The 17,002-nt window shown below is 37.2% G+C and overlaps 1 protein-coding gene across 6 annotated transcripts in view; it reads right to left on the bottom strand.

Annotated features, from left to right (window-relative positions):
* LOC114928309 (uncharacterized) overlaps positions 1-17,002 on the bottom strand; it is a 223,385-nt gene that overhangs the window by 3,692 nt on the left and 202,691 nt on the right. For 3 of the 6 annotated variants that reach the window (XM_029299409.2, XM_029299410.2, XM_029299413.2), the window contains 9 exons: positions 13,029-13,119; positions 7,952-8,200; positions 6,491-6,755; positions 5,270-5,726; positions 4,632-4,899; positions 3,830-4,199; positions 3,257-3,549; positions 2,687-2,920; positions 2,410-2,560 (listed from right to left, as the gene is read on the bottom strand). In XM_029299409.2, the coding sequence (XP_029155242.1) occupies positions 2,410-2,560; positions 2,687-2,920; positions 3,257-3,549; positions 3,830-4,199; positions 4,632-4,899; positions 5,270-5,726; positions 6,491-6,755; positions 7,952-8,200; positions 13,029-13,119 (2,378 nt within the window). Of the gene's footprint in view, positions 1-3; positions 1,636-2,409; positions 2,561-2,686; positions 2,921-3,256; positions 3,550-3,829; positions 4,200-4,631; positions 4,900-5,269; positions 5,727-6,490; positions 6,756-7,951; positions 8,201-13,028; positions 13,120-17,002 lie in introns of those variants that run through there. The other 3 variants (XM_085479760.1, XM_085479763.1, XM_085479755.1) reach the window with 3 other exon arrangements.

Genomic DNA, 17,002 nt, shown 5'->3' with positions numbered 1-17,002 from the left:
CACACAGCAGCGGGTCAACAGATGCTGCTCTCAGACTTCACTCGATCGACTCGATTTTGCGCTCTTTCTCTTTCTCTCTTCTCTCTATACCGGCTCTAGCAGACACAGAGTAGCTCGGCTTAGCACTCTCTTTCACGTATTCACGTCTCCCTCTCTCTCTTTCTCTCTCTCACCCTCTCTCCCTTCCTTTCTTTTTTTTTTCTTTTCCTCCTTTCTCTTTTTCACGTCTCCTCTATCCGTTTGTATATATATCGCCTATCATCTCTCCGCTTTCCACCGTCGTTTCACCGCACCGGTTACACCTCTTTCTTTCGTGGACTTTTTTAAATTCGGAATTTAGGCATTTGGCGGGTGCACGACCGAATGGATGATGCATATAATGTAAATCGGACAAATTGTGCGTGCAAAAAATTTCTTTTTTATTTTAATTTAAAATTGTCACAAATTTTCTAAAATAAGTTGAAACATGGTAATTTAAGTAGTTTTGCTAAATAATCAAACTAAAGCTAAAATATAATTATATATATTTTTTATATCTATATGTAATATTAATTTGGAGGATTAACAAATTCTAAAATTTGTTGCATATAATTAATTTCTGACAAAATTATTTGTTAAATATAATCGCACGCTATTTATCTGATTTACTTTATAATATGATTCGCTCGAAAATAATAATAAATTAATTAGACTCGCACATATGTAATTAAACATGATCGACAGTGCGGCGAGATTAATGATGAAATATAGGCAGATGTATGATGAAATGATAAAGCAGTCAGAAAGGAAGATGAAAAATGTTGAAACGGTCTTGCACATGCCAATAAGATTTAGAAATTGTCGATTCGCTCGCAGTACAATGAGAGAGAAAGTAATTATTCTCGATCTACCCTGACGCAATTCCATGCGCGATAATTTATTCCATTTTATAGTACACATGACGTTTGTATTTGTTTTATATATTGTACCGTTACTATACGCACTTTTTTCATTTTGGAAAGACATTAAATACATTTGCACACCAACTTGCATTCTCGTCTAAAAGTCTTTGGATATTTTAAATTGTATATATGTATGTTTACACTTCTCTAGAAAGATAATTATACATCTTTGATTATCATCCATAAAACTAGATAATATATTTAAATAATTGCATTATATTTGATTATACACAATCTTCTTTTTTGCCATTTGATTTATACATCTTTCTATTTGATTTTTCTCTCTCTCTCTCTCTCTCTCTCTCTCTATATATATATATATATATATATATATATATATATGATCAAGCTTTTATACTTAATACACTCTTGTAACTTGTCCAAGACTTTCGGACGGTAATGTATGTGCCAAATAGGTTACGCAAATATACGTAAGCGAGACGAAGAGAGATGGAATTGCGTGAAGGCACTACGCCAGGAACGTTTTCTTTAATAATTCTTTAGTTAGTATAAACCAATAGTATAAGTCCGTTGTGGGCGTACACTGGTTCAGTTCAGGCCGAAATAGGCTCCCCGGCGCGGCAATGTATTCCTCCCAATTGGTCATGTCGCTTTTATAGAAATTGATCGTCACTAAGCCGAACTACGTAGCTTTTCTTGTGACAATCAAAGCACACCGCGTAGGAGCTACCATCTGAACAGAAAATATGGAAAAGGCTATGTACAGCGAGAGGGCTACTAGGCGCGAGCGTGAATTGTACTGTGAATTGTACCGTGTTGAGTATCGAGTAGACAAGAATAAAGCAGCTCGAATGAGTGCATAACGCGTTGTGCGACGTTGGTTTCGAATGTGTGTCAGTTGTGACGAGAAATGGTGTAACAGTGTAGACGTGTTGCCATCTTAAAGCTTAGGAGAGCAAGCGTTGTTCACACACCACCCATAAAATTATCTAAACAGATTCTCGTATAGCATTCTCTGAGCTTGTTTAATTCAGCAATATTTGACTATACATGTCAGAATATCTAATTATTATCTCATGGCTTATCATCTCATGAGTGAAGCATTTAACGTGTATTATTAAGAATTAAAATATAAGTGATTCTAGTATAAAGTAAAATCTGTCTGATATAAAATCAGAATAATAATTTTTATTCTATCTATCAAATTGTCAAATTAAATTGCAGGTAAAATGACGGTTTAGATATTCTGTATATAGGCAATATATACATTAGATCTTTGTTAATCGAGTACTTTAGCTTCAAGCTTTCACACTTAGTAAATTTCATGAAAATTTCAAGAGAAAAGCATAATGAGAAATGGTTATCGATAAAAAAGTGATAGATATTGAGAATGATAGAGATCGTAAAATGAAAAATTATGAGTTTTGCGAAAAGATGGTGAATGGTGATGCGCGAAAACGGCACGATAAACGTATTTACGGAATAGATACCACCCGAGGACAAATACCTTTCTTTTGTCGACGGTATCGATGTAATCTATGCAAGTGGCGGTAGTCAGGTGGTTCATCCCCCGAGTCGCTGCCCGCCGAACCGCTGCTCGATGTCGCCGAGGAACTTTCGCTGCTTGCTAACATCACATCTAAGAGATTGGCTCTGGCCTAAATGGGAATATAATGTTTATATAATTGCGTTTTCGTGCGAATATAAAAATATAGCCACAATGAAGTGAAGCAATTTTATCAAATTAAAATTAATATATCATTGTGTTTCGACGAGTAACTTACTTTAGGGTCGGTGAAGTCAATGTCGCGTTCAACGTGAACCCATCCTGTCGGACAGCAGCAAGCGAGATCCAGTTTCTCCAGTACTACCTGCGAGTCATTAGTGATAGCGTGATCCTCGCCTTTCCGAATCATACGATTCAGTTCGTCTATAACATCTTTGGACGTGGCGCGTTCGTGAAAACTTAATGTTCGATCCCTACCCTCCACGAGAAGAGTCGCTCGCGCCGGGCTGACCTGTCCGAATATCACATAATCGTTGTTAGCAAGGCATTTTTTAACGTAACTCAAATTACAAATTTAATTAAAAAATAAATTATCAATCAAGCAAGATGAAATAGTAGCAAAGATTTAAGCAAACAATTCTATACTATTAAAAATTGCTTACTGATTTTACATCAGACAGATTTTACTTTATACTAGAGTTAGTATTTTAATTCTTAATAAATCTCGAATTATCTTTATAATATTTATATGTTAGATGCTTCATTTGTAAAACTATTTTATCATTATTAGGAGAGAAAGATAGAAAAAATAAAAATAATAAAAAATATTCCTTGAAGAAAAACTTACAACCGTACTGGGCGTAGAGGAAGTCGCAACTTCTTCATCTTCCTCGGGAACAGCTCCCAATTCCGATGGTGCTACCGTCGTATAAGAGATACCGCCATTACACGAGACGGCACTTACGATCCTCTCCTCAGGTGCCAACGGTGGTACCTGTATCTGATCAAGTAGCTCGTCGTTGCTGCTCGTTTCGATCGCGTTTCCGGAATTGCTGCTGCTCTCTTGAGCGCACAATCCTTCCACTTCCGTGACCATGGCTTCTCCCGCAGAATCACTTTTACTAGTGCCCACTTCTATAACTGTATCATTTAGAATATTTTTAAATATTGTTTATTCCATTTTGCAATTTTATATATCGCTATGTAAAAATATATTTTCATTGTTTTTATTTTTTCTCATAATTACGTCAACCATAATTTGGGTGGGAAATAAATAGTGCAAGGTTTTTAAAATTAAAAATAATATATAATATACATTATATATATAATATATATAATAATATATTAAAATATATATATTAAATTACATATTATAAACTTGATAAGACGATTGATATATGTATATACGACTGATATATACCTTCGGCCGAATGAGACACGTTGTGCGGTTCCACGGGATTGTTCGGTAATTCCGCGAGGTACATTTGTTGTTCGGCGATAAAAGACAGGACGCTTTGAAGCGCTTGTTCTCTATCCGGCGGCGGTCTGCCGCTCCTGGACGACGTGCTAGCCAAGCTTTTGGTGCTCTCGAACTTTACTAGCCGATAAAAGTCCCTGGTAAAGTCGGTGCCGATTGACGGAGTATCAGGATCGTCGCTGCAGCCGGACAGCGCCGCCGATGAACGCTTGCTCGAATTTTCCAAGGCTCCCTCCTCGCTGCTCCAGGACGCACCAGGACTCGAGGCGTATGGCCAGGGTCCGGTCGCTCTCGCGTCCATTAAAAGCGCGACCTAGGGTGGGAAAAAATTATAATTATTTGAAAGTTTGTGCAGAGCATATTTTAAGAATGCATAAATAAATTTGGTTTAAGTAGTTTATTATTTATTCTCATATTTTCAAATTTTTTTATATTCTATCCGATAAATATAAAAATTTGAAAATTTGAACAAGTAATAAACTAACAAATCAATTTTTATTATTTGAACAATTATTCGATTGAAAATTGAAGAAATATCTTCACAAATGAAATATTAAATACTTATAAAAACTACAATAATATAAATATTTAATTCGAAGCAATAGCGCGCATTTACATTCATTGGAATTAATCAAACTTCGATTAGAGAATTCGAATTTCTTCGCGTAAGTGACATTATCATTTCGATATATAATTAAGCGTACACATCACATAGCTCTCGATCAGATGCAATCGATAAACGTACCAGCTCTCCCCCGGTTCTATCGGCGAGATAGCTCGCGCCGTTCCACAGACACTCGTTCGCGTCCTCCTCCAATTCCAGGAGATTATGCTCCTTGATTGCCGGCAGAGCGGGCGTGTTTGTAGCGGTCGGTTGCTCCTTCCACATTGCGGATTCATTTTGTACGAGGTCCTCCGTGGACAGGGAGAAGCTCCAATCCTCCAGCTCCGCTCTGTCGTACTCCAATTCAAGCAGGTCCCGATGCTGTTGCGCGCTTCTACTGTCATCGAGCCTGAAATCCGCGCAGGGATCTAATCAGTTTTATTACGTTCAATCGCCGGGAGTCTGTAATCCACCGGCTCCAGAGGAGAGAATACGATTTCTTCCTCAGTTTCGCAAGATAGGTAGCTATATATTCGCGAATTGTGAATAAATAAAATACGCGTATCGTCTTCGAAATATTTTTGCATCCCAATATAATTGAATTTTTCATTAATATACGCTAAACTGATTAATGACACACGAAGCACAATAATTGCACAACTGTAAAAGGAATCCAAGATTCCTATTAAAAAGGACTTGTATTCTCTCCATTTATTCCGCTCTTGTTTCCTTAATCAAGCCTGCCCCTCATAATCCAGCAATTATACGCGAATACAAACCTGAGCCATTGTTGAACGTACTCGGCGTCCCAGCCCTCCTCCTCGACCAGCAGAAGGGAGGACGAGCCCATGGGACTGGGCAGCTTATACGGCGTGAAATTGGCGGTGGTGGTGAGTTTGAGGCAGAGGTGACTGTCGGAGAAGCTGCGCATCACGTGCTGATACGGCAGCAGATCCTTGGTAGGCGGGTAGCTGTGGCGCGGATTGATGCCCACCGTGAGATTCAGAGGTAGGAAGAGAACGTCCGGATCACCGGCGTCGAGAGCGACGAGACGCGCGTCCGGCGAGACGTCGGCCTCGGTCTCGTCGGTCGCCTCCTTCAGGTCCTCGAGGCCGCGCGCGGACGGCTCCTGACGGGTTCCCTCGCCCTGAACGTCGCTCGACATCGTCGAGTAGCCCTCGTCGCGATTACCGCTCTCCGGGCTCTCGCTGCCCTCCTCCTCCGAGGGTTTTTGCGCTGCGAACGTGTTTTTCGGTCAAGTAGTCCGAAATCAAGCGGCAGTCCCGAAAATATTTTGGGACTCCCGAATAGGCATGTCGCGGTTTTATCTTATCGCGTGTTGCATTGCATTTCATTATTGATGTTCAATATCATCTAGAGCATAGTAGAATAGCGATATTTCAGGAGCGAGAAACTTATTGAGAAGAGATTGGTGAAAACATCCATGAGATCAAGAATCTTTGTTCCGTGGATAGCTCGTATTTTGATTTTAATCACACCGCAAATTATATTTATTTCATTACGAATTTGAAAATATTCAATTTTAGTCTTTGATACATTTGTAATTATCAAATTGAATACTTAAAACGTCGCTAGTGGTATTTAAAATAGGAACGATATATTTAATTCTCGACCCAAACTAGCCAAGAAATTTTTATTTTATTTCCACAACGTTTCGACCATCTGTTTTTGGTCCTTTTCAAGTGAAAAACTAGAATGGTACAATTAATTAAAATTAATAAACATTTTTGATGTACCATTCTAGTTTTTCTTCACTTGAAAAGGATTAAAAACAGATGGTCGAAACGTTGTGGAAATAAAATAAAAATTTCTTGGCTAGTTTGGGTCGAATTAAATATATCGTTCCTATTTGTAATTATATTCAATCTCTTGGGCACTCCATTTAATCATTTCATATTCCAAACAATCTAAAATTTCATTTAATTGATTTTAAGCACACTTAACGAGACAAAATCTAAATAATAACGAAAGATTAATACCAAGAGGTCTGTTGCGTCGGCACTTGGTGGCCGCCATTACGGGTATCTGCAAGTTAAGGGAACGGGGCCTCGACAGAGGAACCCAAGAGGGGTCCAAGCCCAAAGCGGCGACCAGGGCGGCTGGACCGGCTTCAAGAATTCCTTGAATGAGTTCGGTGGGACTTCCGGGACTGGCAGCCTGCGCCAAGAGTCCCGATAACGCTCGGTTTTGAGCCTCGAGCTCTCGTATACGTCTTTGCAATGCGCCTATTTCTTCTCTGAGCCCCTGAAAACATAATCAGCCGATCGTTAGCATTCTTACTTAATGCATTTCTCGGTGATATCGTTCACGAAGCACATTAGCGGCCAGGGAGAAGCGTTAGCGGCGGATTAATCCTTTTAAGATGGTATTTTTGTTTCAAGTAAAACTGATATGAAAATAATTATATTTGCGTGTTCAACTCTAATAAAACGAAATAGCATAGTAAACTCTGCAGAGTTAATCTCTGTACATATATGTATATCACAGCAAAATTTAAATATTTTATTTTATTTATATATTTTTCTAATTTAATAAATTATTTTCGTGTCAAAAATATTGAGTATATTTCTAAAGATTGTATATATCAATTATTATGTATATTTCTCTCCTAATTTTTTCTTAATTATGTATGTTTTTTCCTATTTATTTCTTGAAAAACAACAAAAACATATTTTTTGGCACCCCCGTTTTCAAAGTCTTCAAAGGATTAATATTCCCGCACGAACAACTAGCGCGTTTTTCTAAATAAATAAGAGATTAAATATTACATTATAGGATAGCTAAAAAATTACACGTATGAAGCTGCAATTTTCAATTTTATGTCAATTTATTCAAAAAATTAATTAGATGTCATGATTCGTTTAAATAAAGTATGAAATTAAAGTATAGAATTTAGAATTTATCCTGAAAATCATAGTAATCGTGAAACAATATGGTGTGGAAAGAATTTTATAAGAATTTCTCTGATTAATATTTACCACAATAAAAAATATTAAAATATCTGATAAAAAAATGTTAATATCTCATGATAGACATTAGTATTTTTTATTATGGTAAATATTAATAAGAGAATCTTGAAAAATGCTCCCAATTTATAGTTTCCCGATTACCATGATTTTCAGGATAAATTCTAACAGGAAATTCTCTGTACGAACAAAAGAAAAGAATCTTTTCTCTCTTCAATGAAAATTCAGAAAAACTATTTTTGAAATAATTTATTACTCAAAAGAAATATTCAAATCCATATTTCCAAGAATTTTATTCCAATCTTCCTAGATTTAGTGTAATTTTTTCTTCAGCATCCTATACAACAATGCGTTCATGAAGCGCGTCTCATTCGTCGTAGCGGATGCGGATTGTTCGGGGAGGACAAAAGATACCGAAAAAGAGAGAGAGAGACAGAGAAAGGATGTGTGGTAACGAGAGCTATAGCGATGAACCTTTTGGGATAGGAGAGCGCGGACCACCTGGTTGGCGACGTCGTCCAGGCACCGCTCGTATTGCCGACGCTGGGCGTCGGCGTCTCGCGCCAGGGCCGCGTGCTCCGTCTCCAGGGTCGCGAGACGTGCCACGAGCGCGGCATGCACTTCACCGGCGCACGCTGCCTCGAGACCGCGTAGCTGACCTCGCATCGACTCGTTCTCCAGCTGCAGCTTCGATATCTGCGCCTGGTACTGGTGCACGCGTGCCTGTAAAACGCGAGCGTGCAACACGCGAAAATTATATCGTGCTCGTATTCGATCCGTGTCTCCACTTACACGAAATGTCACATATAACGAAGTAGGATAATTATACCTAATAATATTTTACTAACGCAACGTAATAACGTTGTACAATGATTTGTATAACGTGGAATTCATTATAACGACGAGGGAATTATATGAGTTCTCGTCTGAAAGCTATATATAACGGTGATATTCCCCAGTTAACATTTTATGGACGCAATGTAACGGTATTAGTGTATAATCCGGATTTTATTATAAATATTGTTATTATCTATTTCATCAGTTCATTAATGGGATTCATTTAATGATTATTGTCTAATTAATTAATATGGAATATATAATAATTATTATTCTTGTTGGTAGTTTTGGGATATGAAATATACATAAGGTTTCAGGTTTGAAATATTAATTATTTTAACAATGAAGCTGAATATTTTGTTAAAGTAAAATTCAGTTAAAAGTCCAGAAAAAATATAAAGTTACATTCTCGAGATTAGCTTATAACAATATAATTATCGTATTTCGTTATAAATATCAAAATTACATAATATAAGGTGATTTTCATCCGGATGTTTTAATTTCTGAAACACGCAATTATAGATTTCCTGATCTATAAACGTAAAATATTACATTACTCGGCGAACACTTTCAGAGTACATTCGACAAATCTAATCCTATTTAAAGAACATTCGCGATCATAATCTCGGCGTGAAAGTAAAAAATTGCGAGCGACGAAGGCCAGAAGTGCTCCATAAATATCCCATACGCGTTATAGCACGCGTTTAGAGCTCAATTCTCGGCGATCGTTAAAATTAAGCGCTAATGGATTGTTTCGATCCTATCAAGCCGGAGTGACTCACTTGTCGCGATAGCTCCTTGGTTTCTGGGTGTTAAAAATCATGTTGCGTTTTTAACTCGGTCACACCGTAAGCAAGAAAAATCGATCGGTCGGATTGCGGACATTTAAAACGAGTGCTTCCGCAATTATGTCGACAAATAGTCTTACTACAGAACGCGGAATCCGTTCTTAAATTATCCATTCTTAAAATATCGTGAACATATCGTGAGTGTATCTTCTTACTTCTATTCTTAAATAAGAATAATTACGTCGTGGCATTTGTGACGATTGCCACTTGGTTCTTAAATTATCCGTTCGCGAAAGTACACGTGTAAAATAACTTTAGATGCATCAGGCGCGTTTAGAAATTCATAAAACTCAATTCTTTATTTTTTTCTCTTTAATTTAATAACAAATTAAATTGATTAAAAATTGTATTTTAAAAGATTTCTTTATATTCTTATATTTATAATTTTTTTCCTACAAAAGGAGAAGTAGAAGAAATATATCAAAAATATATTATAATTATATGAATATATTTTCTATTTATTCAGCTTTATATTCTTAAAATATTTAAATATTTTGGAATACTTTTTAAGAACTTTTTTTTGAAACGCCACTTGTTCATGTACTCTTTTTAAGATGAAGATGTCTTTAATATTTAACAATTTTTAGTATCATTGGGCATACAAAGGGAGTTTCAGTTTACACCTGGGACTTGTAAAAACTTTAACTCGTCACTACTTCTACGCACAAGGTCTCCTTATTTCCATTTTTGAACAGTAATTATTACTGTAGGTGCGGCTCGTGCTTGTTCGCTTCTCTTATTCTGTTTGCCACGAATCAGGACTCGAGTTTTTAAATGGCGCAAAACGGAATCACGGAGGAGAGAAATCAGGAAAGTCTCGACGAACGATGGAGTATATACATACACACATATATATATATATATATATATATATATATATATATATATTGTTTACCGATGATGACAACGACGACCTGTTCGCGATTCGCGGTCTCGCGGTAATAATAACCGGCCGTTATTAGCAGAAAGGCGTTTAACGTTGAATTAGGGCTGCGGAGACCTCTGTCGGAGACAGGGGTGCTAATAGAGGGTGCGTGTGTCTGATTTATAACAGTCGGCCCTCGCGAACACACCCCGTGCGTCGCACCAAGCGAGGAAACCAACGATTTTCTGTCGTTCTCCGGTCTAAGGGAGGGTAAAAATGCGTCTACTACCTTCTGCGAATTCTCGACGTGCGTTACTTCTCGATACAGAGTGTCTTGAAATTCATATACACGCTCTATACTTGGTGAAATAACCGAAGATCTGGAGGACGTATTAATTTTGCATCTGTTTCCTCTTGCAATGAAAAATCGGCTGATTTTAGAGTTCATTATTAATATCGAGATCGAATGTCAATTTTTATCAGCAATAGATTTTTATAAATTTATATAGAGATAAGAAAATCTGTTTCTTATTGTAATATTTTATATTTGTTTGATACTACAAGTTCAATATTGTTTGCCTAATTTCTCTCGCAATGAAAAATCAGCTGATTTTAGAGTTCATTAATATGGAGATCGAATGTCAATTTTCCTCATCAATAAATTTAAAAAAAAATTTGTTTCTTATTGTAATATTTTATATTTGTTTGATGCTACTAGTTCAATATTGTTTGCCCAATTTCTCTTGCAATGAAATATCAGCTGATTTCAGAGTTCATTAATATGAAGATAGAATGTCAAATTTCCTCATCAATAAATTAAAAAAAAAATCTATTTCTTATTGTAATATTTTATATTTGTTTAAGGCTACTAGTTCAATATTGTTTGCCCAATTTCTCTTGCAATGAAAAATCAGCTGATTTCAGAGTTCATTAATATGGAGGTCGAATATCAATTTTCCTCATCAATAGATTTTTATAAATTTATAGAGATAAGAAAATCTGTTTCTTATTGTAATATTCTACATTTGTTTGTGTGATAGTTCAATATTGTTTGCCCAATTTCTCTCTTCATTCAAAAATTAGTTCCACAATTTCCAGCGTCTCTCTTATTGGATCTCACCACCTGTCATTCGATTCGACTCGGCTATTTTTTTTGCAGATTGTCACCGATCCGCGTGCAACGATAGAAGTACACTTGTGCATTCAGACATAACGTTATACACCGTTTCCCGTAGGGATTGCGCGGCTTGTCATTGACAGGCGACGGCGGGTCGACATTGAACCCGGGGATCGAGTGACGATCGATATTAAACGTTATTTCGTAGGGAACGGCGATATAGTCTCTCTCTCTCTCTCTCTGGCTCGCTCCCTCTGCTGCTACTGCTGTTATCAGGGAGAAAGGGAGAGAGAGAGGCGTTGAGAGAGAATACCCCCGGTACGGTACGACTCTTTTAGGGGCAAACCGCCCGTGAACGAGATAGCGCGCGTGCCGTAAGGATCGGCAGTATAAACGTCCGCGTTTACTGTTCCCTCCCTTTATTGCCCGAGCCCTCGCATACGCGTTTTACGCCGAAAATCATTGTCCGCGAGAGCTTTACGAGACTCGCGAATTGCGGGAACGAGAAGCGAGAGCGCGCGGAAAGTTCGCATTCGTTTTATCGATGCTATTTTTTTTTATTTTTTAGATAAAGTATAGTGGCAACGATGCTAGAATATTTTACGAATTTCGCTTCGCGAATCGTGGAGCGATTACCATATTAATTCGAAACTTTAGTGAGTCTAGGAAGGTTGATAAAAAAAGATACCTATTGGAAAAAAATTGTATGTGTCCCTTTTTTTTGCGGAAGATTCACATTCTTTATAAAATAGAAGAGATATATGGTATATATATAATTTAAGTAAAATTTATGCGCAAATTTTAAATATATATTTTAATTTTAATATATCACTATATAAATCTGCACGGAGAGAATTCTCTTAGAATTTATCCTCAAAATCGCGATAGTCGAATAAATATTTACCACAATAAAAAATATTAACATGCACATAGTAAAATTAATCAAACATATTTTATATCTTATTGCGTGTAGATATTAATATTTTTATTGTGGTAAATATAATCAGAAAAAAATGCTCTATGCGTAGATCCTGAAGAGGCGCATATTCATAATAATTTACTTTACAATTATTTTTTATTTTGCTTGAATTGTTCTTCAAGGTTCCGCACATTTTTGAAATATAATTCTTATGGAAAAGAAAAAAAAACATAATGAAATAAATTTATTCGATAAAAGAAAAAAAACATTATATAAATCTTGAACAAAAGCGGCTGAAATTAGACCATTCGACCCTGATAATATGAATTGCGATGTGCGCGAAATGAGACAAAAGCTGCCGCGCGACAGCGGTATACTACTTGACGTTTAATAATGAGAACCGAGCTAAATTCGCGTTTGTAACAATGCTCCGGACAATCCAGACCGAGTGCTCACGCGGTGAAATACAATAAGGGCACATTGCCGTGAAGGAGGAACGGTATTATTGGATAAGGGGAAACCTTTTACGGAACTGTCATCGCGCGCGACGTACCCGGCTTCCACCAAACTCCCACGACGAGACACACGCGCACGGTTCCCTAAATACACGATTGTCGTCTGATCGAGTATCAACATCGATTATCTCATTCGTGTAATGTCATGCTGTATTAAATTTGATTGACAAAGACTCCGAAACGAAGCCTGGAAATAAATTCATTGCAATATTTTATATTTTATATCATCGTTAAAAAAAGTCTGAATCATATGTTTCGTAGATTGTGTCCATTTAAATCAATATTCATCAATTAAAAGTGTTACACAATTCTTGTATTGAAAATTTTTCTTATAATTTCGATACTGAAATATTATATATGATAGATATTGCAAAAATAGTGCGACAATTTAAGAGATAGCAAGTACGTGTTTAACTTCCACGCGAGAGAAAACCAGACAATTTTACTTACCTCGTAGGAAAGCGTGAGTGCCGTTTTCTCTTGCTTCAGCTGTTCGGCCCGGTGCTTTTGTTGCAGCAGACTCCGCGCCGACTCCTCCATCCTGCAACAACAAATCAGAAGCGTCTACATGAGGAAGTTCCCGGATTTTAATCCCTGTTGAAAAGATCCTAATTGAATGAGCCATTGAGACCATTCTGGTAGCTTCCTCGGTAGCTTTCTATTGTGTTGCTGGAAAATTTATTTGCTCTCTCTCTCTCTCGTCTCGACCTCGCCTTGGTCCTAAAGAGCCTCACTTTCGACGAAAAGGATTTTTCTCTCGCGAGATAAACTTGCGCGAAAGAAGTATCTCTTCTTTTTCTTCCGGACTCCATCTATTTTTATCTTGTTCTTGCTACATATCAATTAAATTAGAACTATAAACGCTAAACCGCACATTTTTCGAACAAATAAGATATTTAACAAATTTTAGAGATTCAATATTCTTTCATCTCTTTTTCTCTTTTTCTAAACAAGATTTTTCTCACAATTGTATACGTGAAGTAAACGTTCGAAACTTCAAGTTTACTCTCCTCATTTCCGAATACATTTGTATATATATTTTTTATTCAATATTATCGCTTTCTTAGTGTCGAATCCCCTTTTCTGGCATTATTCACGAAGAAGCAAGTCGGAAGATCAAAATTTTTGTGTGGCAAAGCTTGCGTACGCACCGCGAGGTTAATGATCTGATTAGGGATGCGAGGGCGCGGCTGAGATATGAAGCCGATTTAAGCTTTTCGGGGAGGCCGAGCGAGAGGTTGACGCAGCGCCTGGCAACACCCTCCGTCTTCCCATCGGGGACCCTCGCAGGACAGATATCCTTGCTTATGTCCTTGGCGAAGTAACTTTCGAGCCAGTTATGCAAGAGAGTTTCAATTCGATTGTACTCCGCGTTGACGTTTAATAAGGATAAATTCACAAGTAGCGTAGGAGAATTGTCTTTCGCTCGCTAATTGGATGGCTAGATGTAACAAATTTGTTAGGATTGCTCTATCATTTTTTTATACTTATTTAAAATCTTCGATATATATTCTAACGTGAATATTGTCTTCGCACTAGAATTTAGATACTTGTGTTTGCTATATATAATTTTGACTTGTTTAAAATCTTCAATATATGTTCCAACGCGAATATTATCTTGACAGCTTAGATATCTTTTTAAATTTTGACGGTGATAGAAAATATTTAATAATCATTTTCATTTCATAAGTATTTATATGTGTGAATGTGTATGAGCACATTTAAGTTTATTATTAATTTAGTTAGTTCAATTAACTATTAGACACAAACTTTTATAAAGTAAAAATTATCGTATTTTTCTATCATCATCAGAATTGAAAAAAGAATTAGAAAACTAAGTATAAAACAAATCTCTAATTATTATAAAAATTACCCATTCTTCTTACCTAAAAATTTCTTTCTGATCACCACAGTCATTTTAATCCTCATTAATAATATTGTTACCATTATATTATACATTATTACGCATGAAATTTTTAAAACACACTCGGAAAGTTTTACAAAACACCGTCGAATTTATTTCGTCATTTTGTCTTTTTACATTTTTAGTTGGGCGAAGTAGAAGAGAGAGCGCGATCGATCGTCGAAGTAGCGCTCGCAATTGCTGCACCCTTAAAGCAGAGGGTGTAGCCTCCCCTCGAAGCAGCGCTGCTCCCTCGATCTCCCACCCTTGTCCGCATTTCTACTTCTCTCTGTTTTCACTCGGAACACATGGCACGAGCAAGCCGGTCCTCATGATTTACAACTGTTGCTCGGCAAATTCGATTACGATGATTCCGCGCGGCATCGAATTGCATATACGGAAAGACGCCGGTTAATTTCGCAGATACAACCATTCAAGATCTAAGCGGATCAATTTGTCCAAAGACACTTTGCTACAAAATCTGTTAAATTTTTCATTTTGTTATAATTTTATTTAATTATATATATGTATTTTTTGTTACTCTCTTTCTATATACATTTTCACAATTCCAGGGTGTCTAGCGGTCAGGAAAATCTGGAATTGTCAGGGAGAAGTCAGGAAACTTAACTATTTATCTGGATTTTTTCTATATTTGTCTCAATAATTTGAAATTTTTTATCAAATAAATATAAACTTTTCCTTGACTCCCAGCACGCTAATTTTCTATGTTGTTAAAAATCGATTCATCTACAGCGTGTTCGTTCATTTATATTTTCATCGTCGTGTTGTTTTATTTAAATATGTTTAATAGAGATAAAACTAAAAAATTTGATATAATATAAATAAAACAAGTGATTATTTAAACAGTTTATAGTGACATGTTTGTTTGAATTATCGTACATAATGCAGACTGTATAATTGATTTAAATTTTTGTTTCAACTTTCGAACTTTTTTATTGTTCAGAAAAATATCTCAAGGATTTCATAATTTAACATTTAATCGATTTATCATATAAATATATGCAAATTATATATTTGGAAAAAATAATACTAAAAAGTCAGAGAATTGTTTTCATTGAGTCTGCTGGACACCCTGACTTCTCAATTGATTACAAAGTTAGAATACATATCTCCGTTGAAAAGAGCCAAGGTCTCGCATAAAGCTTATTCACCGTTTCCGAGAACGAATCTGTGTTGGGGTGACGGTTTCCGGTCGCGCTCATTGTAATTACTGTTTACACATGTCGATAGTCGCGCGTGAGTGATAGGCACGCACGTCTCGACGTACGCACACGCACGCGCGAGCTTTAGCAAGCTCCGACTCGCCAGAACAAATAGACGTATTGGCGCGAATCGCGCGCGGCGCGTTAAACGCGTCGTCATTATCATATGGAAATTGTTACGCCCGCTGGCTTTACACACGCCGCGGATCCTGCTGGGATCCCGATTTCGCGTCGATTCCGCGTCGACACGCGAGGGACCCGTCCGTCCGTTCGTCTCTGTTTATAATGGGTACACGTCGCCGTCACACGTCGAGACTTCATCGGTCACGAATTAACGTTCGTTTCTATCGCGCGTTCTCTCTGTGTGTATTCGCGCCCCCAAAATTACCCTCCAACGATCTCATCGACGCGACGAGTGAGAATGGCTTTCGGCGACCCGATTTGCGCGAGATTAATTTCCGGTAGGACGTTTCGAATTAAAATGCGCGGAATTCGCTTTCGCATATTCGCGAAATAATTAACGCGCATATAGCTAGTCGCAGCTTTGAATTTCGCTTGCTTTAATTTTTATATTTAACCCTTTTATTATCATGTTTTTTTTTATTTTGTTCTATTCTTCTACTGCATATATATTTGATGATTATTACGCATCAACATAAAATTTATTTCTGAGTTCAATTAATATTTTCAGTAAATATTGCTTTAGAATTCTTGACGTACAATCAAGATAGATTTGACATAAAATTTTTGCTGAATATTTATCATTTATTTAATAACAAAATTATTTTATTGCATACATGAATATGAGACATTTTATCGAAAAGAATGAATGGCGACTACGAATGAATGTATTTTTGAAACGTCTCTATATGCGAGAGGAATTCCGAGAAGCGAAGGTCCCCTCGAACCTTTCCACATTCTCTTTTCTCCACGTATGCATGCTCGTACAGCTATTTAGGTTGCATTGTTTCTACGTGTGGTTAATAGTGGCCACTCTCTACGGTGGCGCGCCGACGAAAGGGCTCGGAAAATTCAATTTCGTGTCCGGCCGGGTAAAAATAATGCCGCGGCACTTTCTCTCTCACGCGGGAACCCTGGGGCGCGTAAAAAGCCGTCTTCAGGACGAGGGCCGCATTTTTAATTCGTCCCGCGATCGCGCTACTAGATTCCACCGTGTGCGTGTGTGTTCGTGCGACCGCCGTGGGAACAAAAGATCACGTTTAATTGAGCGGTCCTTGCGCAGTCCGAGATCTCGAAGCTTGGAATTTTAAGTATCGTCCGAAGGGCCGGCCCTTTGT

Source organism: Nylanderia fulva, unplaced genomic scaffold (genome assembly GCF_048542155.1).
Source record: "Nylanderia fulva isolate GAGA-0341 unplaced genomic scaffold, ASM4854215v1 Scaffold1, whole genome shotgun sequence".
NCBI lineage: Eukaryota > Metazoa > Arthropoda > Insecta > Hymenoptera > Formicidae > Nylanderia > Nylanderia fulva.
The sequence above is the reverse complement of the archived record's forward strand: the minus strand, read 5'-3'. Positions and strand labels throughout refer to the sequence as shown.